Source organism: Colias philodice, chromosome 11 (assembly GCF_061535455.1).
Source record: "Colias philodice isolate Cphi_HAF_F1 chromosome 11, ilColPhil1 Martin Lab GWU primary, whole genome shotgun sequence".
NCBI classification, from domain to species: Eukaryota; Metazoa; Arthropoda; class Insecta; order Lepidoptera; family Pieridae; genus Colias; species Colias philodice.
Genome location: NC_143096.1, coordinates 1,941,684 through 1,966,395, shown reverse-complemented (window position 1 = coordinate 1,966,395; position 24,712 = coordinate 1,941,684). Strand labels below are relative to the sequence as shown.

Here is a 24,712-nt window from a genome sequence, read left to right as displayed (position 1 = left end):
ACGGACTATCCTAATTAAATCTTCTGGTAAATTATACAAAAATACATTTAATGCGGCGTTATCGTAGATTATGTTTTTCGCGGATTTTATACCTGTGTCTGTCAGCCTATTGACTTTGGCTGCCAAACTACTTCTAATACTTTGAATTCTCTGACAAAATTGATTATACGATTCGCCATTTCTTATTTTTAGTGACTCTAGCTCTAACGCTATGCATTCCTCGGATCGTGTATCCCCGAAATGTTGGGAAAGGAGAGTTTTTAATTCCTCCCACGATACAATATCCTGGTGTTCGCTTAGTAGACTGGCCGCTTTACTAACTAGCCTACTTGTAATCGCGTGAAAAAGGTACTCGTTCTGATTACGATTCCCTTCCACTTTAAAATTTCTTATAACGTATTCACTCTTTGATATAAATAAATTTAATAAACTTTCACTACCATCATATTTTGGTATTATATTAAGGATTTCTTGTGGAATTAATTTGAAAGATTCCATTTTTAATTTTTATAATTTATAATTTCAAAAACACACAATATATTACTCTTAACCTAATAAGTACTACACGATGTAGTTATTATATGCAACCTAATTATGCGAGCCTATTTTTGTGCTTAACAAAACCAGATTAACATATATGTTCCAATGATGTTGATTGGAAATGGAAAAATGAGACAAGACAGGGAAGTGAAAAGGTTTACTCACAAGCTGCTCATCTGCATTCTCCCTGAGTTACACTGTACACTTCACTGCACGACACTTTACACGATCACTTGACGTATTTTTATTAGGTACGAGATTTTCACTTCTGCGTAAAGACAGTTCCTTTCTACTTATACTTTCGCGTAACTGATTTTCGAGTTTTTCACGAAGATAGTAGAGGATTGCGGAATCCTATCGACTTTTCCTTTCACTTAATTATTCGCGGAAACTGATTTTTGAATTTCTAGCGAAAACAGTAATATAAGGATTACTCAATAAAGATTTCCACGTGAAAATCCTACCGGCTGCGCCAGTCAAGTTCGAGCGACCGCGTGATGTCTTTTTAAAAAAAGATTTATTTAATTTATAAGACTTTAATTAGTGTCTTTACAGTGAGATGGTTAAAGTATAACTGACGAAACTTAGACTTAAACAATATCATGGTATGAAGATCTCGTCTTCTTGGAAACGATTAAGGATGTCGTCGCGACGGTCGAGTGGGCGATTCTCCATAATCATTCCCTTACAAATCATAACACTGCAACAAAGTAAACACATTCCTGCACGTATTACTATTTATGTAAACTATTAAAATATAGAGTCAGCGGGTTTTGGCTGCATAACTACTTATCTTTAATTATCAAATAATTAAAAAGTAATTGTTCTAATAATTAGGACTCATTTTTATCATTTATTATCCTCACACTTAGTCATCGACAAACAAGATATGAATGTTTACTCAGACTACATAATATTTATGTACAAACGACACACATATTTTAATAATTGATTATTTGATCAGACATTTTATATAATCTGTATCGTGTTAATGAGGACCTCTCAGTATTATCGACTAACCAAATATGTCGGGCAAATGTTTCATTATTAAACACTCGTATTTGTAATGAGTTTTCAGAAGTACTGTAATTTGAAACATTTCAACACAAAAAACCTTATAGGTGTGTAATTGCATCTTGTTGCGTAGACTATAGACTAATTTTATCAAAAACATGTTTCAAAATGTCTGCCTTGTAGTATTTGGCTAATTATAAAATACGAAACATCGAGATATTAATTAAAGAGGTTGTGTTTAAATAACAAATACATTATCGCAATATTAAACAAAAGATAAAATATTTAAAAAGTTTACATCAGTAAATTGACACCATGGTCGACACCATTGATAAGGTTATATTATCATGTGTTATGAACTCTGATAGCTTTTTATCATGAGGATGTTGAATAAACATTCAGATAAATCTCTCTTTGCTTATAATTCTATATGGTGCATTTTTTAAATAAACAATGGAGTATAGAGTACTTATAAAAAACTCCATAACACACGTCTTGGAAAGCGAGATACGTTTATACTGCGGATATAAATGAACTTCAACCTTGGCATTTAACCATCTTTTTTGACTAAATCTGAAAAAATACAAACCTACTCTACTTTTACACTGTTCCTCTCAATGGACGAGACATAGTTAATAATGATAATAGCAAAGACGTAGACGAACACGAAGAAGACCCACTGCATATACATCAGCTTATCAGCATTGTCATTAAATAGAAATAATTTGTCAACAGAGATTCTCATCAAATCGATCTGCCGCCGTTTGGCAAATATGCCACCGGCATCTTCTTCCTGGACAAACTCCATCACCAGGACATCGAGGCTAAGTTCAAAGACCTAGCTGAGAGCCTGGGTCTCCGCGTGCTATGCTGGAGAACTGTACCAACAAATAATACTACAATTGGTAAGAATTTAACTGTCTTTTTACCATTAAAACGCTCATTATAAATTCATAAGTAGTTCTTGACAGGAATTAGGTGTTAATTCATAAAACTTTCATTTGTTGAACTGGGTAGATAAAATATTTTATGATACATAATTGGACAGTTTTCTCTTATATTGTTAAAGATTCACAATAAGAAGAGCAGAGTTTGAATAGTTAATGCCAAAGCAGATAAACAATATGTTTTAAATATTATTTCTGTAACTGATAAATGATTATATTTTTGACGACTTCGTTTTAAGACTTTCGTTGAGGGCTCTCTTCATTTACGATAGAAACCTTTTTGATTATATTTTTATTGACTAAGCAGATAAATGGTTTCTGTTTAAGTATGACGAGAGCCCCTAACACGAAAACTCATTTGTAACAAATGTCGATCAAACTGTTGATCATATCATCACATGTTCGCTTCCATACGGGCAGTTGTTGCGATTTTGTTTCGCTACTCATTGCAGGTCGTACTCGTAGTAAACGATTGGGTCATTAAAGCGGCCGGCGCGGTCATGCCATGCTTGACCACACGGTTTGTTCAATTTAACAGTATGTGCTACTGTTGAAGGTAAACTCACTCGATTCTATATGTGACTTTTGTTGTTCTTCATTTGAAAGATAAAAGCTTCAATCAAAAATAAAGAAGAATACAACGGCGATAATAACGATTTTTAAAATCGTTTCAAAAATGAGAATAGAGTGAGTTCGTAATTCATAGTATCACTATTCATATAAATCCATTTTAGTGTTATATTTGATCAGTTGTAAATTAAGAAGTTTCAATAATAAAGTTGTATAGTAATCTTTGCTAGTTAGTTTTGAACTGATTTACCGTATAATATTTAAAATCATACTTTCAATATTTAAACGTTTAAACAATTAATAGGAATACATCCATTATTGCTTTGCAATTGAAAGTTCAAAAATTATATAGTCCAAGAACTTATTTCTTAACTATATGTTGGCTGCTAAAGCTAAATGTATGTGTTCCTAGTTTGTAGTATATTAATTATTACCCGTTACTTTGTCTGCCATGAATGTATTTTAATAATTAAAACTTATCAAGTACAATATTAGAAAAAAATAAATCTTCAATAACCATATTTAAACATTTATGGCTCCTTAACTTAATTCTTGGTTAGCTTAACTTAAGATAATATAAGTTATATCCCAATTGGCTTCCACAATACAGTAAAGTAATGGCCAATAAATGACTTTCAGGTCAAGTGGCTCGTAACTCGGAGCCATATATGCGCCAGGTGTTTGTTACTGGCGATATAGACGACGAGAAGCATCTCTCACGGCAGGTAAGAAATATCGGTACCAACACGACATACGACACCGAGTATGAACTTGCAACGATCTATTGCAATTTCAAACTCCCCTACATACGTATAAGGACACGGTATTCTTGAGGGACTTCTTTCAGATCGTTGTGTCGCGCGCCGGCTGCAGCTGCGGGACACGCCGTCGCAAACGTAATTCTATACACCCTTTACATTGCCCGTTCCTTTAGCGTGTGCGCAATAGGTCAGCTTGTGGAGTAGCGTTGTATCGTGTTCGCAGGTGTTCGTGCTGCGCAAGCGCGCGTCGCACGAGCTCGTGGTGCCGGGCGCCAGGTTCTATATATGCAGTCTCTCGCTGAGGACTGTCGTTTATAAAGGCCTGCTGACGTCCAATCAACTATGGGTATGCTCTTTTTGTTTATATTCAAAAGCTTTGAATCCTTTTGTCAAGGATCGATTGTGTAGTTTCCATTTAGGTTCAAATTACATGAAAGACTTGTATTATTGTATGTCGCATAACCAGTCTAGATTCATCGAATTTATAAGAACTTTAATTGTTAATTGTAATTTCTGAGATAATATTATTATTTGTGTTAGAAAAATAATATTGCTAATCACATTTATTAAATTGTGACATAACTTAAACCCTATTTTCCCTTTCATAGGAATACTTCAAGGATCTGTCCAACCCAGCGTTCACAACTTACTTGGCTCTGGTGCACACCAGATTCTCTACCAACACCTTCCCAAGCTGGGAAAGAGCTCATCCTTTGAGGTATATTCATTTGAACATGTAAATTTATATATTAAATTGACTAATATTTACGATATCCGAAAGCTTATGTAAGATTCTGAAATTTATTGACTCTTATTTATGTATTTCCTTTAGTCTCTGTGTGTTTTAAAAGTAGGAATTAATTGGTACCTATATTTACAGAGTACTTGCTCACAATGGAGAGATAAATACGTTGCGAGGTAATGTGAACCTGATGAAGGCCCGTGAAGGTGTCATGAAAAGCGACAGCTTTGGAGATGGTAAGTTCTTGACTATTTAATTATGTATGGGATTTTACTTGGTTGTATTGAATAAACTGACTTGAATTGACTGACCGGTTGGCTTGGTTGGTAGGGACCCTGCCTTCCAAGCCAGAGGTCGTGTGTTCGATTCCCACCCAGGGCAAATATTTGTGTGATGAACATAAATGTTTGCTCTGTGTCTGGGTGTAAATTATCTTTATAAGTATTTATTTAAAATTATATATGTATGTTTATCAGCCATCTGGTTTCCATAACACAAGCGAAAGCTTAGTATGAGATCCGTGAGGCCGTGTGTGAAAATTTGTCCTGAAATATTTATCACTATCACTACATAGTATAAAACAAAGTCGCTTTCTCTGTCCCTATGTCCCTTTGTATGCTTAAATCTTTAAAGCTACGCAACGGATTTGGCTGCGGTTTTTTTTAATAGATAGAGTGATTCAAGAGGAAGGTTTTAGTATATAACACGACTCGACAAAAAAATTTTCGTTCTTTGTCCTAAAGTTTATACTATTATTTTCCAGTTAGTTATGCACAAAAACGAAAAGAAAATACCTTTTTTCGGTATAAAGTTTGCTTTTGTGATAGTTATAATAATAATACTCATTTTTCAATTTTTTCATAAATTTTAATTGATTTTAATATTTTTAAAAAGACCACGCGGTGAGAGTGGGGTGTTAACGTTTACAATGTGCCGCTAGATGGCACCCGAGTGATAAACAACCATCAGGTGTTATTTACAAGCCCAGAATAACTTAAAATGTCGTCACGAAAGTGCAAATACGATGCTGATGCATTTTGTTTTATATGTGGTCAATTTATTAAAGTTCGAGACGTGAAATATGAACTAAAGACATCTCATGTTCTCTGTGAAGCCTATGAAGCATATTTTGACTGTCCTGTACGGAATCAACATAAGCCATGGGCTCCACATGTTGCTTGTAGTTATTGTAAAAGGTGTTTGGAAGGTAAGGCAAATTACAAATTTTAAGGCCATGGGCTGCAGTATGTCATTAAAAGTACATATGCTGCATGCTCATTTGGATAAATTTAAAAACAATATGGGAGCCTATTCCGAAGAGCAAGGAGAACGTTTCCATCAGGACATCATAAATTTTGAACAACGCTATCAAGGCCAATTCAATGAAAACATGATGGGCGACTATATTTGGGGTTTATTGAGAGAAAGTAGCTATGAACATAAAAGAAAAATTAAAAGTGTGCACTTTTAAGTTATTTCCCACTTTTCTGTAAGCTAATTTGATAGTAAAACTTAATAAAAATAATAAACATTTTTATTTCAATAGTTTTATTTTCAATCAAAAATTAAAATCCGAGATTTTTAAAAATTTCGTTCAATCAGTCTTCTAAGCACAAAAGCAAAGTTTTTCATGCCATATATTTTTTTTCCGTCTAATTACGACCTAAACTACCAAATTTAATGCTTTGCAATCAAAGTCAAATTTCATGGTGACCCGTTGTAATTTATTGGGTTTTAGACAAAGCGGGCGAAGCTGCGGGCGATAAGCTAGTTTATTATAAACAATAATACAATATTGCAGATCTAAAGAAGCTATACCCGGTAGTAGAACCAAACCTCTCGGACTCCGGATCAGCAGATTGCGTCCTAGAGTTTCTCTTACACTGTGGCAATAGATCTTTACCCGAAGCGGTCATGACAATGGTGCCTGAAGCCTGGCACAATGATCAGACCATGACGAAGGAAAAAAGGGACTATTATATGTGGGCTTCCTGCGCTATGGAGCCTTGGGATGGACCAGCTCTAGTGTCTTTTACTGATGGACGGTATATTGGTAAGTTTTGACCATATTATATATATGCGACGACGCGGTTGGCGCAGTGGTAAAGTAACTGCCTACTGATTCTGTTCGATCCCCGGTCAGGGCAAATATTTGTGTGATGAACTCAATTATTTGTTCTTGGGTCTGGGTGTTATTATCTATATTTGTATTTATTAAATATTATATTTATCGTCGCCTAGTACCCACAACACAAGCCCTAATTGAGCTTACTGTGGGACTAGGTCGATTTGTGTAATGTCCTATAATATTTATTTATTTATTATTATTTATTTATATTCTTATTAAATGTTGCATTGTGGCAATGGGTCCTTACCCGAAGCAGTTTTAAGATGCTTTATTCTCACTTATAAATACAATTTCACTTACATTAAAACATCTATAATTCAATATGCATAAAATAAATCCGGTGTGGGTAGTTGTGAAACAATTTTCTTAAGACATGCCTTGTGTAGTAGGGTGGAGTGAAAAATATTTTTTTTCATTATCGTTTCGGCATACCTGTAAAAAGATGTCATTATTGCTCATAAATACACATGCAAAATTATACTTTGCAGATGATACATTTAGAGGTGCCCCCAACATCATGAACTTTCAGAAATTCAAAAAATTTAGTCGAAAATCAGTAAAGTTTAATTTTGACAAATTAACGCTAAATCAGATTCTGTGTTATCTCGTTGGTTGCCAACAGGAAGACACAGAATACATAATATTTCAATTGTATAAAAAAGTGGCTATCGCTGGCTACCAGTGGCTCTGGTCGGTGGCCCGTTTGCGCCGACTCTTATTGTAGGAAACGTTGATTTTAAACAGTGCCGTTAAGGAAATAACACTAAGGTTAGTAATATTTCTTAATTACATTTTACACGTAAATACAATTAAGATCATAATTTAATATTTTTGATGTGAGTTCTATCTATAATTTCGCTTTGTTACAGTAAAGTGTTGCAAGTCAAAATACGACAAACGATATGTTGTCCTGTATTTTGTTTGCCAGAGAAGTACCCAGTGTCTCAATTACCAACTTGTACTGATGCTAAGAAACTATTACTTATTTATTAGATATGAATTTAAACCTGATAAAATAACAAAATTCATGATTTATCCGAAAGATTAGCTACGGAAATGTTTGATGTGTGGCGAAAAGCATCGCTTCCCACTATTAGCTTTAATAGAGTACTACAACTTATTCGACACACCATATTCGATGAATATAGACGCTTATTAAAACCTTATCAAGACCGACAAACTAACAAAAAGGAACAAGAAAAGATAACTGAAGTATTTTGTCACTCAGTACCAAAGGTTATTTGATATTTGAAGTTGCAAATGCCATTTTTTTTAACTCTCTTGTACTTGCTCAAAAGATTATACCGACTTAACTATGTGGCAAGAATGTAAGAAAACTGAGCCTCTGACTTCTAATTTATCTGAAGAAACCTTAAAAGACATCGTGAAAAGCGGTTTGACTACGTTTCAGAATATCAAAGATTTTCTATGCCTTGCCCAGGCCGTAAAGCATATTATCAAATTGGTGACATAAGCTTCAAGTGCAGTTTGCTGAAAAAGTAAACAAAATGATTTTATAACGGCAAGAGCACCAGTATCACGACTGCTAATGCCTAATTTTGAAAAAAAAAACAGCGTTATCTATACTAATATTATAATCTATACTAATATTATAAAGCTGAAGATATTGTTTGTTTGAACGCGTTAATCTCAAGAACTACTGGTCCGATTTGAAAAGTTCTTTCGGTGTTAGATAGCCCATTTATCGAGGAAGGCTATAGGTTACATATCATTACGCTTAGATTAACAGGAGCGGAGCCACGCGGGTGAAAGCGCGAGGCAACCGCGAGCGCAGCTAGTACTAAATAATTACTTATTTCTGATATTTTCATACCTCTATAATATCATTTTCATTAATGAAATACGTTAAAACAACTAATCAGGCTATTATTTAGTGTATCACAAAGAAGTTTGTTATATAATAGACTTGACGGCCATAAAAATACTGTGATTAAAAAATAAATCAAAGTTTGCGAAAAAATCATATTTTTCTAATTTTCAATTGGGTTGGGGCACCTCAAAACATCAAGACAGGTAAACAATATTTTGTATGCTGAATTCACTCATTAAAAGGCACCTTTCTGTCGCTATGCCGTTTGAAAAAAACAAAAAAAAATTTCTTTCATACATTATCACTCCACCCTATTGTGTAGTTATAATAATATTGTAATGTAATAATTTTGGCCATGTGATAAATTTAAAGTGATGGTCTAAAGGAATGTTCACGTCTGGCTGTTGTTTAATGTCTATTATGTACATATTATTTTTCGATATTCACTGTTTTAAATTATCATAGAAATAATGTTAATTTAATAAGCCAAAAAGGTAGTAATTTTTTTGTATTTAACAGTCACATAATATTTTCAGGTGCCATTCTGGACAGGAACGGTCTCCGTCCGTCCCGTTTCTATGTGACGAGTGAGAACATTCTGGTGATGGCGTCTGAGGTCGGAGTCTATGATGTGGACCCTGATAAAGTGATTCTTAAGGTAATATATTATCTACTATCTTAATCTTAATATCTTAATCTTAATACTATTATAAAGTTCATTCGGTTAAAGTTCGGTCGGATAAAGTTAATTCGGTTGAGTTTGACAGAGCATTTAAATTACAAAAAAAGTGCATAAGAGCTATTTGTAATGTTGGGCCTACTGTGAGTTGTAGGGAACTTTTTAAAAACTTGAGAATCCTGCCTCTTGCATGTATATATATCAAAGAAATTTGTATTTTCATAAAAAAAATCCTCAATATTTTAAACTTAATAAAGAAATTGGAAAATTAACAAGATATCCAAACAAATTGTTTTTACCGAGGCCTAAATTAACTTTGTACAAAAAAAATGTTCCTTACATAGGTATTCAGATATTTAATAATATTCCAAAAGACCTGCAAGGGGTTCCTCTTCCAGGATTTAAAAATAAATTAATTAAATACTTGTTAGAGAATTGTTTTTACAACTTAAATGAATTTCTGTATAATATGAAAAATGTATAAATAATATAAAATAATGATTTTGATATTTGATTGATTGTATGACTATGATTTATGTATAAAACTAATTTTAACTGACAATACTCCTGACTCGTATTATTAAATTGTAACTAACTAATCATTCTCATTCATTTTGTGAATTAATAATAATTATTGTATGCTATGTAACTATAGTAAAAACATGAATGTTCCTTAATTTTCATCTTAATATCTTTGTATGTACCATGTTTTTATGCAATAAATGATTTATTTATTATTTATTTATTTAAAGGCGAAAGTTTGTAAGTATGGATGTATGGATGTTTGTTACTCTTTCACGTAAAAACTACTGAATCGATTACAATGAAATTTAGCACACATATAGAGGGTAACTTGGATTAACACATAGGATAGGTTTTATCCCGGAAATCCCACGGGAACGGGAACTATGCGGGTTTTCCTTTGAAAACGCGGGCGAAGCCGCGGGCGGAAATCTAGTATAAAAATAAGTCGGGTTTTCCTTCCTGACGCTATAACTCCAGAATGCACGAACCGATTTCCACGGTTTTGCATTCGTTTGAAAGGGCTCGGGCTCCGTGAGGTTTATAGCAAAGAAAAGGTGTCTCTGGTGGCGAAACGGAGTTCGCCCGGTTTGCTAGTTTCTGTATAAAATTGAGATACTATTTTATACAATAGTAATTATTCTTATGAAATTTGAATAAAAATTTAACTTTAGTATTTGCGGACCTATTAATGTCGAGTGAACATCGTAGGTCAATTGGCATCTTTCTGATGACTAAAATTCATACTATTAGTCTACAAATTTCGAGTACATTAAGACATAAGTGATTGCCAGTAACCAAGGTACTTTTAATTCCCTTGACTTTTATGTTACAAAATATAGCATGTAAAATAATTATAAAAAAAAGTTAAAAAATTGTTATTATGACGATTACAGAGCCGATTGAAGCCAGGTCGTATGTTGCTAGTGGATACCGAAGAAAAAAGGATCATTCAAGATGTCGAGCTCAAGAGAGAAATAGCCAAGAGCAGACCACACTCGGATTGGCTTAAAGAACAGGTATTTGAAAATTGACTTAAATATATTAATTTAAAAAAAGATTCTGATGTTTTTTAATCCCTTGAAATATAAATAAATATATCTATAAAAATGTAGTGGCAGTTTTGGAAACGGATACGGTATCTATTTCATGACAAGAATAATGATTACTATGCGGCATAAAAGGTTATTATATTATTGATAGAGGATTAAAAGATAGATAATCTTATATTCACATCAGGCTTGGTGCTTTCTTGTTCTTATAAATCTTCCTTATTCTAACTTATTAATATTATATTGAATTTTTCCTGCTTACTAATTGGGCTAGATGGTAAGTATAACGATACTGTGTAGAAAATTGAGCCAAATTTACTTCACAGATTTTTAGTTAAAAAAAAGGGTCGATTTTTCAATGCATGGATAAAACTTATCCGTCTAATAAAGTATTACACGATAATATTAAAATGTCACGTAAACTGTCAAATACGGGCAATTAGAATACGTTTTTAAAATGGTAGTTTTAAACATTATTCGAAGAATAAGTTTTATCCAAGCATTGGAAGATCTGCCCTTAATAACATTAAATTATCCTAATTTCAGATAACAATGGAAGACATCCACAAATCGGTTCCACAAGAGAACGGTTCAAACAGTGGTGGTGTACAAGGAGCTATATCAGGCCTTGCTGATAAGAGATTAGGCCTCTTTGGATATACCATCGAGTCGATTAACATGTTGTTGTTGCCTATGGTTCAGAATAAGTAAGTTATATATGTTTAATAATGAATGTTAAACAAATCTTAGTGGGTAGTTGTGAATTTATGTGCAAGTTTGTTTCGAATTTTTACTGTATTGCAATACATCTGAAAGCATACTGGTAGAACCATAAAGTTAAAATCATTGAGATAATATTACTACGTATGGAGGAGACACCACGAACAAAATCTGTGCACCATTTTTTTGCTCTAACTAAGTTTTAAAAATTATTATCTAGTTAGGTACTTACCGATGAAAAGTTATGTTAGTCACTTTTCCGTATTATTTGTGCAATATCGTAACACACACGAAGGCATATTTGATGCGTTTCACTTTAAAACATATAAAAAATGAGCGTGCAGTTAAGCACTTGCACTGCACGTGCAATATGGCTTATGTTGAGCGGAACATAAGTGATGTAGGCGGTGGCGTCTCCATATGTATATCTCAATGGCTAAAATAAATTTTATTTGATATTTGAGTACATAGTCAGGCCTGGTGATTGGTCGTTATGGAAATGAAAATTTGGGGGAGGCCTATGTCCTGCAGTGGACGTCCTGAAAGGCTGGAATGATGATGATTTGAGTACATAATATCCGCATGCTATTTTTTATGTTCAAATAATTTGTGGACAAAAATGATGTTCATATTGTCACTATTAAGGTGATTGCTACGATCTGTTCCCAGCCAATGTCCCGCTAGATGGCGCTGAATTCTACATTTCTAGTTTATTTGAGTTTTTGCGTAATTGGAAAAGATTAAGTTCGTAGGAATAGTCATGGCGGTTACTGAATATTATATTTTATTGAAATATGTCATATCATTGCCTTAAAATCCACCCAATTCGGTAAAAAAATGCATTATAACATCTGTCACTGCATACAGGGTCGTTTACACACACAGACGTATACAAAAATGATAAAGATTTAAGTCTAGATGGCGTGAATGTAAAACAAGTAGGATTGTTATAAAAATAAAAGTTATATTTGTTGGCGTAAACTATTTTGTTGTAATTTTGGGAAATAAATAATGTCAAAATTGATTACAATAAAACGCAGTTTTATTTTATTACATTACACTATTGTTTTTTTTATCAAAACATGTATTTGAAGTAGCATATACCTATGATATAATATTATGCTAAGAATAATTATTCATACAACAACAAATCTAAAACCTTAGATTAAGGATTGGTCTCCGCGCGCGCGCTACGACTAGATACCGCCCCACCTAAAAACAATAGCTCTGTGAGTGCGGCAACCACGGACATATATCAAGATAGACTAAGCGAGTGTATGTACTTCCCGTGTCCAAACTACGATTATGAAACTTACTTGACGCTGGCCTACACTCAGTCCGCGCTTGCAGTTCGCCAAGGAAAGACGTGAAGCTGAATAAAGTAAAATGCCGAATTACGCCGTTATAAACTGTAGAAACTCCACAGCTGTGAGTGGCCGAGTTAGCAGAGATGTTTCCTTCCACCGGTAAGTAATTTTCTAATCAGAATATGCACTATTTATTTTAAAATCAAATAAAGAATATCTGTGGAAAACGATCGTGACAAACACGGATACCAAATCATACGAAATGATTCGGAATACATTGCGGCTTTTACTTGGCACGGTAAAGATCGCGTCGTATGATAACAAGCAATGAATAGCGTCTTCTCATTTTTCTGTTCTCATTTTTCTGTCCAATTTTGTGGTTAGTGATGTTCATTTGATGCAACAATTCTCGATTCTAATCGATTTTATAATCGAACAGATAAATGATAATTTGTAGGAGCAATTTTTCAGAAAAAAAGGCATAGATTTTTTTTGTCATTTAATACGACTTGACCTAGAACTTTTAAGTATTTTAATACAAAGGTACTAAAAATAAATATTATGACATGGACGCCATTAGTTAAAGTGTCATCTTGGGAGTTTTTTAAGAAAACTCCTTATTGCTTAGACTATGTTTGTTTTTTCAGTTTTCCAAGTAACCCGAACATAAAAGGAAAATGGATCGATGCAACGGGACATAAAGATTGATTGATTGACAGTTTCATTACTTTCTTTCGATGGCCTCTCTAGTACGTAGTACATGGTAACTCAATGGGCATATGTAAGAAAAAGCTAAAACACATTAGTTTACTTGTTAGAATATTAAAAGGTTTATAACTTTATTTTATCATCCCTCTGTCTATGGTAATTATCATTTTTCTGTCTTGAATCGATTTAGTAATCGATTACGATTCATTTATTTGACTACCTCTTAGACATAGATCTAGTTTGATCTGATTTCTTTCGATTTACTTCGATGGGATAGGACGATACTAGAATCGCCGCGCGAGTGGCGGCCTAATCGATTTAGCGTAAAATGAAATTAACATCACTAAAAAGCGCTCGTGACGTCATAACGCGTCAAGGTCAGTACAAAAAATATGACACGCTTGGTTTTCATACAGATCGCGGTACTTGCGTTGTCTACTTATATATACATGTCTGTGGCGGCAACTCATTTCTGTAGTGTGTGTTAGGCAATTTGTAAAGACGCTAGTGTGTGTGAAGAATTGGGCTGCCAGCTACATAAATTTTACCTCATAAATGGGAAATGTGGCATGTTGGAAAGAAGTTTGAAAAAAATTTTTTTTCATCCTGACCTGGCCGGGAATCGAATCCATGAACATGCGACTCAAATCCACTTGCGACGCTACTATAGTCACAAAGGTTGTTCAAAAGTAAAAAAGCGGAAATAAAAAAAAAACATATTATATGAGTCAGTTAAACATGGTTAAACAGAAATAAATTATTGTTATTATACTTTTTTATACATGTGTTAGTAATAGTATTGAAAAAAAAAGTTCAAATTATTGCTAAAAGATTTCCTCAACCACGTGTATTTTTTTGGATATGCAGTACGGTAACACTGAATGGCGTCGTATTTTCGTAGAAAAAATTTTCGAAGTAAAGGAGAAATTTCGAATAATACGATACTTAGTGATGGTACGTGATCCCAGTGTCTTTCTTATTTTTTGTTGTATTATTTTTAAACAGTTTTATGACACAAATAGGCATTTTACTTCAGATTTTGTTCAAAATCTGTAAAAACTATCGGTTCGCCCTCTCCACACAATGCTTGTGACACGACTGGCTTGGGTACGCCGAATTCGGCGTACTATTAGTTGCCGCATTTTTCAAGTACGCCGGCGGTATCTAGTCGTAGCGCGCGCGCGGAGACCAATCCTTAATCTAAGTCTAAAACACTATTTACTATGGAAAAAAACCAGGAAGGTGAAAAAGATATTTACGATTTCGACGCACTCGACTTTTAGTAAAATATAGTAGGTAAAAATTAAACAATGGTAATGTAAATTCTAAACAAACTACTACCAAAATACAATTAGAACAAAAATCATTTGACTTGTTTATTTCACCCAGAGGCCAGAGGCGGCTCGTGACAAAATTGTATAGGTGTTCACTTGAAATAAAACAACGAAAATACAATAGCGTTCGGGATGATTTATTACAAAAAAATGAGCACCACATTTTATAAATGTCTATAACACTGTACTTTGTAATTTTTAAATTACAAAGTACAGGCTATTTCAAAACGAATTCAATGACTAGGTATCAATAATTAGTAAATCACCGAATTTGCATTCGCGAGCGTAGGTATCCATAGTGTTTGTCACTGACGGTCACTGACCTCTATAACTTATAGTTATAGAGGTCAGTGGTGTTTGTTGTGTAAACATGTATGTATTTGAGTAGTTAGTAGCATATTATATTCTGAATTTCTGATCCATGCCTATTCACTCAAAACTAATAACACTAATGATTTGTAACAGTAAATTATTTCAATAGGTAGGTATTTGAACATTTCCCAACAAGACGTAAGAATAATTATTCGTAGGTATACAAGATACAATAACAAATCTAATACACTATTTATTATTTTATTATTTACTAGCGGTCCGCCCCGGCTTCGCCCGTGGTACATGTTTACGTTTTCTCTCCATAAGAAGTAATAGCTAGAGAGCTAGCGCAAAGCTACCTGTATGTATTTGACCAGACCTGGATTTTTGTGTGTTGATTCCCCTATACCTACTATACATGAGATGAGGAGTCACTAAGCCCAGAGTGGTGGACGGGGCGCGCGCTTAGGTAAGACAGGTGGAAATTTTTGGCGAACTTTGAAACCATTTGACCACGTCTGCCATTTTGATATTTGAAAATAGATTATTATTACTATCGGAAAATAACAATGGCAGACCATTATCACGCGGATAACATTCTGGCAGACACTTATGAAAGTGCTGAAAAAAATACAATTTTGAAAGTATTTGACCAGATCTGCCATTCATATATTTTATTTATTAGGGTCTTAAAAACTTATTTTCGAAACGGCAGACATTTTCATTGCGTACAGACTTCAGCAGACAACAAAACTTTACAGACTTCAGCAGTCAACAAGACTTAGCTTCTACATGGTCAGATGTATATATGTATTACGTTCCCTGACCTTACATCAATGATTTACTTTATTAATGTTTTTATGGTCATTTACATTTAATTTTGAAAACTATGGAATAAAATTTATAAATTTGATGATACAAAACTAAATATACATTTGTAAAGAATCTCAAATATAAAGTTGTGTTGCAAATAACAAATCATCATTTAAATATTTAGTTTATTTCTTTATTTAAGAAACAATTAACAATTACAAAACAACATAAAAAAACACGCATGCATTTATTGAAATGTTCATTCATCATCACTATCGTATGGCGTTGTGTGACTCGTCTTCATAATCCATTGAATCGGATTCTGTAAAAGTAAAACGTAAATTATATAATAAAAGAAATGAGTAAAGTCAAAAATAATTATTAAAGAGTTAATCATTATAAACTTACCTAGTAAGGCAATGCCTTTGATGTCGCACGATGCCGCCGCGCCGCCAGTGTAGGTACTTCTGCTGCTACATGAAAATATGCTAGGGTTGCAACAAATGGGAAATAAAACAATTGTGATTATTACTATTATGATGTAATCATTTATTCATATGTACATTCAAAACAATTGCGATTATTAAATCTGATGTAATTATTTTTTCATAAATATATAATTATTATTAATTACATAATATATTGCACTGTGAAATATTTACGTATCACTTTATTTTTGATGTTCTTAATTGTCTTTTATAAAATTTAAGTGACGCATTCGCATTGGGATCAACAATCCGATAAGAAAAGAATGGAGACAACATATACATAGCTTTGATTTCAATTCTACAGATACAAAATATACAATCTATCTAAAATGATACAACGGATGTTTCCTGCGTTTTCTCGTCAAAATACCGAAACAACGTAATTATTGTATAGTAGTTGGGCGTGAAAGTAAAAAAACAAATGAAAAGTGTTTTCCATATGATTATTTATTAAATTTACGCGATTAAGAATAATTTCAACGATACAATTTAGTAACCGAGAATTCAGAGGATTAAAGAAAATACCTGCCTGATCATTTTATCAAACTCTAAAAGAATTATGGTTATTTCGCATCACTCGGTTTATTAGTTTGGTAATAATTATTAAAGGTAGTTACAACCCTAGCCATTGAGTCGAACGGTAGGCAACACAATATCGACTTTGTGCGGGTACATATGGTACATTTCTTCTTGCTGTGAAGCGTAATTATTATTATTAAGATTTTTTAGGCTATTTTGAATCAGCTGTTCTAATTTAATTCTAGAAATTTATTAAAACGTGATTTTTTTAAAAGTATATTATGAGTTTATAAATACCTCAACCAATAGTTATTGTGTCCTATCCTCATTTCTTTATATCTTGGTAGTTAACTAAAGTGTTAAATTTACATAACCTCAACAACAACATTTACACTGCCACTGCACTAAAACTAATATGGAATCCATCACACAGTCTATTGATCAGATGTTTGAAGTGTTTAACCACAGAATGGATAAGTTCCAAAAGGATCTCCAAACAATTTCAACAGCCCCAATGGGTAGCCCGTCTTCTAAATTAGCGTCTGACTTTACAGTCTTTCGCACATTTGTCTTGACATCACTACAGTGTCTACAGTCTGAGGTTATCCTCCTGAGTAACAAAACAAAAGTACCTACGACGGACGACCACGCTTCGAGTTGCCAAACACACAGCCAAACAACAATAATGAGTAATAAATTGTTTACAAAAAAAACAAGTTTTCCATTTTTCTGTATGAGTAGACAGAACTTCAAAACGCCACCTGCTACGGTTTATATTATGAACGATGGTTATAAAAATAAAAGTTATATTTGTTGGTGTAAACTATTTTATTGATCAATAATTTTGGAATTTAAAACTGTCAACATTGATTACAATAAAACGCAGTTTTATTTTATTACACTATTGTTTTTTTATCAAAACATGTATTTGAAGTACCATATAATATTATGCTGATCCAAGCATTTTCACTCAAAACTAATATCACTAATGATTTGTAAAAGTAAATTATTTCAATATACATTTCATAACCAACAAGTAAGAATAATTATTATTATTCCTACCTACAACAACAAACCTAAAACACTATTTACTATGGGAAAATAACCAGGAAGGTGAAAAACATTATATTACCTATTATTTACGATTTCGACGCACTCGACTTTTAGTAAAATATAGTAGGTAAACATAATATTATGGTTTTGATTTTTGCTACTAGTATAAGAAAACTGCGTGTTCAAACTACTTGTTTGTCTGTCTGAAAATTCGGAAGTACTTTGGTAGTTTACCGATTTATAATAATATTGTATATATCGTTGTTTAAAAAATATTCAAACACAATAAAATATGATATACTGATTTATCACTGGTTTCAGTGATGAACTGATGAGTCAATGTTAGCCACTATACTTTCGTCATACGTGTGTATGATTGATGTGATTTGCAACGTGGTGATATTTCAGAAAAATCACGGGTCAAATTGTCCCACCGAAAATATAACTGCGTTATAAGAATAACTATACCTACGATAAATTATACATAATACAATATAGTCTCAAATGCATACTAGTGAAATATTTTATTTGAATCAATAAAATAAAAAAAAAAATAAAAAATAATAATAATACAAAAATAAATTCACAACACAAGAAAATCCGCGCGCAAATCATAGCGCGTGACAATGAAATCAAGAACTTTCGAGCCGACGCGACGCGGACGACGAAGGAGCCTAACAAAAGAACCTACAATCATAGGCGGCTCGTGACAAAATTGTATGGCCGTGTTCACTTGAAATAAAACAACGAAAATAGGTACCTACAATAGCGTTAGCAGTACAAAAAAAATGAGCACCACATTATAAATGTCTATTTATACACTAAAAATTATAGAGTATTTCAAAACGAATTCAATTATTATTTAGCAATTATTAGAAAATCCCCGAATTTGCATTCGTGATCGTATTCATAGTGTTTGTCTACACTAATATTATAAAGAGGAAAACTTTGTTTGTTTGTTTGATTGTAATGAATAGGCTCATAAACAACTGGACATTTTACCAATATTTGCAAGTTTGTGATTACTTTGATAGTTTACCGATTTATAATAATTGTATACTTATATCATTGTTTAAAAATATTCAAACACAATATGATATAGGTACTGATTTATCACTGGTTTCAGTGATGAACTGATGAGTCAATGTTAGCCACAATACTAATCACTTTCGTCATACATGTGTATGAACTATGATTGATGTGATTTGCAATGTGGTGAAATTTCATAAAAATCACGGGCCAATTTTTTGTTTTGAATCCCACCGAAAATACATATATTACTAATTGCGTTATTAGAATAATTAATTACTATACCCACGATCAATTATTACAATTTACAATATAGTCTCAAATGCATACTAGAGAAACATTGCAATTTGAATCAATTAAAATGCATAGCATACAAAAATAAATTCACAACACAAGAAATTCCGCGCGCAAATCATAGCGCGTGTCAATGAAATCAAGACAGAACAGAACACACAGAACTTTGATTTATTAGAATTATGCTCATTATGTATAAGATAACGAACGCGAATGCACGACATCTAGCGCGTCAATGTCTAAACATCGCCTTTCGTTTAGACATTGACGCGCTAGATCTGTAATAAGTATATAGTCTATGCGCTAGATGTCGTGCTTTATGTCGTGTTTCGCTTGGCAAAAGTCACGCACACTACTGTAGAAGTGTCAAATTTTTCCGGTATTTTACTGTTGTTTTTCTAAGTAAATATTGTAAATTATTGATTAAAAAGGTCGAACGCGCACACATTTCATTATAGAGAAGTGATAAAATGATTAGTTTTAAAGAAATAGTGTCTGTGTTAAGTGTTTAGAGGTAATCAAAAATGTATGGAGGGACGGTCGGAACATCCACCTTAAAGCAAATTGTTTTCATTACATTTGATATCTTATTCTATTATATGTCTATCAATATGATAGACAGCTTTGGAGTCTATTCTCTCTCTCTACAATCTATAATAATAATAAATTGTTATAAATTTATAAAGAATAGAAAAAATTCTATCACGAGGCGGGTCTCGAACCCGCATCCTTTCGCGCCATTAGAGTCCCGCCTCGTGATCGAATTTTTTCTATTCTTTATAAATTTATATTTATAAAGCATTTGAATGCCATAAAACCAAAAATATAAATTCAACAAAAAAGGTCGTGTTCCAAATTCAAATTCAAATTCAAATTCAAATATATTTATTCTATTGTTACAATATTGTATTCACTGAAAAGTGCTTAGGTTGAGATGGTTGTTAATCATCTCAATAGATGGCGCGCGGTGTGTCCCTTAGACTCATAAAAACTGAAAGAATAGAATAAATTCGATTGCTCTGGCGGGTCACGAGTGGCTGAGTTGGTCAGGCATCCGCCCCGGTTTAGCGCGAAAGGATGCGGGTTCGAGTCCCGCCTCGTGATAGAATTTTTTCTATTCTTTATAATTATAAATTTATATAAAGCATTTGAATGCCATAAAACCAAAAATATAAATTTAATAAATTGTTTACAGGAAAGAAGCGCTTGGCAGTATGGGTAACGACGCCCCGCTTGCGTGTCTATCCCTATTCCAACCGCTACCGTATGAGTATTTCAAACAACTGTTCGCGCAAGTCACCAACCCGCCTATTGATCCCTTCAGGTATGTAATCTATACTAATATTATAAAGCTGAAGAGTTTGTTTGTTTGAACGCGCTAATCTCAGGAACTACTGGTCCGATTTGAAAAATTATTTCGGTGTTAGATAGCCCATTTATCGAGGAAGGCTATAGGCTATATATCATCACGCTAAGACCAACAGGAGCAGAGCAATGCGGGTGAAACCGCGGGGCATAGATAGTAAGAAATAAGTTAGAAATGGCTATAAATATTTTTAGAGACTTAGAGCGTATACGCATTATGCGGGTAACCGCATTGCGGGTAGCCGTCCGGCTGACCGCAAGCACAATTATGTACGTAATATTCATTTCTATGCGCACTGTGCGGTCTGCGGTAGCCGCATCGCAGTGCGCATAGAAATGAATATTACGTACATAATTGTGCTTGCGGTCAGCCGGACGGCTACCCGCAATGCGGCTACCCGCATAGTGCGTATACGCTCTTAGACGTGGACAACATTTATTTCAGTCCAAAACAACACAAAGTACAAACACTATAAATACTCTGAATTGTTTGTCAACCGCAAAACGTGACTTTAGTGTAAAAGCACAAAATTTACTATAACTTGTCTATGCATATCAAACAAAACTCATAAACCAATGACAATGTTAGCTATTTTCTCGACAATAAATTTAATACGATATTTAAGGAATAACAACATAATTTAACCTTATTTACAGGGAGAAAATAGTAATGTCTCTCATGTGTCCGATCGGGCCAACCGCGAACATTCTAGAACCGAGCGCCGAATTCGTACATCGTATATTCTTACCGCAACCCATCCTGTCAATACCGGATTGTGAAGCTCTGAAGAAAACTAACTATAGGGGATGGAAGGTAGATAATAAATATATTAATAAACTTCACTACATAGTATAAAACAAAGTCGCTTTCTCTGTCCCTATGTATGCTTAAATCTTTAAAACTACGCAACGGATTTTGATGCGGTTTTTTTAATAGATAGAGTGATTCAAGAGGAAGGTTTTAGTATATAATTTATTATGTTTTAGACACAGTGGGTGAAGCCGCGGGCGGAAAGCTAGTATTCATATATAATGGAAAAATCTAAAAACTGTATTTTTAGCTTCGATATCGATTTTAGACCACGACCCTAGTTAATTTAAAAAAAAGTGTTCACTGTACAGTTTTGACATTCCTACGATTTTATTATAGGTAGAATGTAAAGAAATATATAACTCATATTATTACAGACAAAAGTGATAGACTGCACGTTCGAGTACACGGACGGGCCGCTGGGGCTGGAAGCGGCGCTGAGCTGCATCGCCCGCAGCGCGCACGCGGCCGCCACCGCCGGCTACCAGCTGCTCGTGCTCAGCGAGCGGGCGGCCGGCCCCACGCGCGTGCCTGTTAGCTCGCTGCTCGCACTGGGTAAAAGATCCCCACTAGAATACAATATATACTCTTCTATTTCGATCGAAAGTATCAACCGTAGCGCTGGGACAATGAAATTAGTACATTCTAATAAAAAAATTGACCAACTTTCTAATTATTGATTTATCAAGTCACTTATAGGGCTCGCTTCGCTCACCCTACCTAGTGGCATTGTGAATGTGTGTGTATTTTTTGGAGTGATTAACCCATTGAGCCCCAAGCGGCCCGATCGGTCCCAGACACAATAGATTTTCTATTGTGTCTGTGGTTCCGGGGCCTGAGTTACTACATTTATATTCACAAGTCAATTAACAAATAACGACATATTACAGGCGCGGTACATCATCACCTCATTGAAACGCGTCAGCGAATGAAGGTCGGCATTATCGTGGAGACTGCTGAAGCGAGAGAGGTCCATCATATGTGTGTTTTACTTGGTAAGAAATTATTTAATATTCTCTGTAGAAAACAAATGTATACCTTTTAAATCAAATAGCCTATTATTTTTAATTTATTAGTTTCTTGGCCCACCAGATCAAGTTTTTCTTCCTATTTTTTTTTACTACTCAATTGTTTTTTCACTATTACTAAAATACGAGGATATAACAATTCTTTCATTAGTGCCTATAAAATATACCGTCTACTATACCTATATCCTTTCTTCTACAGGTTATGGAGCAGACGCCATTTGTCCGTACCTAGCGTTCGAGCTCGCGTTTTCTCTGCGCAACGATAACCTAATAGACCCCAATCTGACAGATAACGATATATACACAGCTTATCAGAAGGCTATCGAGACTGGCTTGGCTAAAGTCATGGCTAAAATGGGGATTAGTACGCTCCAGTCGTACAAAAGTGCCCAGATCTTTGAAGCCGTGGGGTTAAGTGAGGAAGTCGTTGATAAGTGCTTTAGAGGCACGCAGTCGAGGATTGGTAAGGAATAATTAAATTTATTGTTTGAATGAAATTTTTTCAATAATCGATTTTTTTTCTATTCTTTATAAATTTATATTTATATAGCAATTGAATGCCATAACCAAAAATATCAATTTCAACAATAATCGACTTTTAATAAACGAGAGATAGATACAATGTTTAGAGCACTATAGTTCCATGTTAATCGTGAATTCATTTTTTTGTTATAAAAGAGAAAGTTAGTTTAATTATATATAATGGAATGTCTGTTACAGGTGGTGTAACCTTTGAAATTTTGTCGAAGGAAATTTTCGACCGCCATGCACTGACTTATGGCGATTGCAAAGATATGCTTATATTGCGGTAAGTTTCAACAGTTAAAAAAATAATTTGTTATGTACTTATAAGTGTTTTACTTTGTTATTATTTTTATAAAGTAGGGTAGTTATATTATATTGTTGTTTGCGTTGAAATATTGACAAAGATAGCGAGTAATTTACTTCTTGATATTTTTAGTTATTATTTTCATATCAAAATATTCGATACATTTTACAGTAATCCAGGCTACTACCACTGGCGTGCGGGTGGTGAGAAACACGTCAATGATCCAATGTCTATCGCCAACTTGCAAGAGGCTACAAGTAGCAACAACCATTCTGCTTATGATCGCTTCAGGTAAATCTATACTAATATTATAAAGCTGAAGAGTTTGTTTGTTTGTTTGTTTGAACGCGCTAATCTCGGGAACTACTGGTCCGATTTGAAAAATTCTTTCGGTGTTAGATAGCTCATTTATAGAGGAAGGCTATAGGTTATATATCATCACGCTACGACCAACAGGAGTGGAGCCACGGGGGTGAAACCGCGCGGAGCAGCTAGTAATAAATATATCTCATTAAAAGCAACATTTCAAATTGATTTGCATGCGTGGTTCGAGCACATTACAAGATGATTTATAACAAGCCTAAAATCTATGTATGTACATGATTTATTTCGGTGAAATAAAATGTACTCATTATTGCATAAAAGCAATATAGAAAGGATGCCACTAAAAATACGGTACTAATCTAAAAATACTAATACATTATAAAGAGGAAAGGTTTGTAATTATGTATGTATGGTTTTCACGCATAAACTACTGGACCGATTACAATGAAATTTAGCACACATATAGAGGGTATCTTGGATTAACACATAGGATAGGTTTTATCCCGGAAATTCCACGGGAACGGGAACTATGCGGGTTTTTCTTTGAAAACGCGGGCGAAGCAGCGGGAGGAAAGCTAGTCTAAAAATAAACGTGGTTACACCTTTCTAAATCAACTAAATCAATGGATGGAAAAGCGCTTTTAAAGCTTGTATTTTATACTTGTTTAATAACCAACTAAATAAAAAATGTTACTATTTTACAGAGAAAGTGCACTAGAATCAGTGCGGGCGTGCACGTTGCGAGGACAACTCGAGTTGGTGAAACTAGACGAGCCCATACCGCTGAGCGAGGTTGAACCGGCCTCGGAGATTGTTAAGCGGTTTGCTACTGGTAATTTGGAATACTATTATTTAATTGAATATTTAGGAAAATATTATTTTATAAATACCTGAGTTATTGATTATATTGCTAATATCATAATTGGTAATTCATGAAAACATTAACTAATAATTTAAACATTTTATTACATAGCGATGATTCAATTATAATT

General features: G+C 33.8%; 1 protein-coding gene across 1 annotated transcript in view; it reads left to right on the top strand.

Annotated features, from left to right (window-relative positions):
• The window catches only part of LOC149484371 (uncharacterized), a 51,628-nt gene that overhangs the window by 24,151 nt on the left and 2,765 nt on the right, over positions 1–24,712 (top strand). The window contains exons 4-20 of the mRNA XM_089700491.1: positions 2,290–2,459; positions 3,711–3,796; positions 4,056–4,178; positions 4,441–4,550; positions 4,713–4,810; positions 6,376–6,627; positions 9,070–9,191; positions 10,631–10,753; positions 11,333–11,493; positions 20,559–20,687; positions 21,386–21,542; positions 21,917–22,094; positions 22,430–22,534; positions 22,767–23,030; positions 23,288–23,375; positions 23,568–23,687; positions 24,425–24,552. Of these exons, the coding sequence (XP_089556617.1) occupies positions 2,290–2,459; positions 3,711–3,796; positions 4,056–4,178; positions 4,441–4,550; positions 4,713–4,810; positions 6,376–6,627; positions 9,070–9,191; positions 10,631–10,753; positions 11,333–11,493; positions 20,559–20,687; positions 21,386–21,542; positions 21,917–22,094; positions 22,430–22,534; positions 22,767–23,030; positions 23,288–23,375; positions 23,568–23,687; positions 24,425–24,552 (2,414 nt within the window). The remainder of the gene's footprint in view (positions 1–2,289; positions 2,460–3,710; positions 3,797–4,055; positions 4,179–4,440; positions 4,551–4,712; positions 4,811–6,375; positions 6,628–9,069; positions 9,192–10,630; positions 10,754–11,332; positions 11,494–20,558; positions 20,688–21,385; positions 21,543–21,916; positions 22,095–22,429; positions 22,535–22,766; positions 23,031–23,287; positions 23,376–23,567; positions 23,688–24,424; positions 24,553–24,712) is intronic.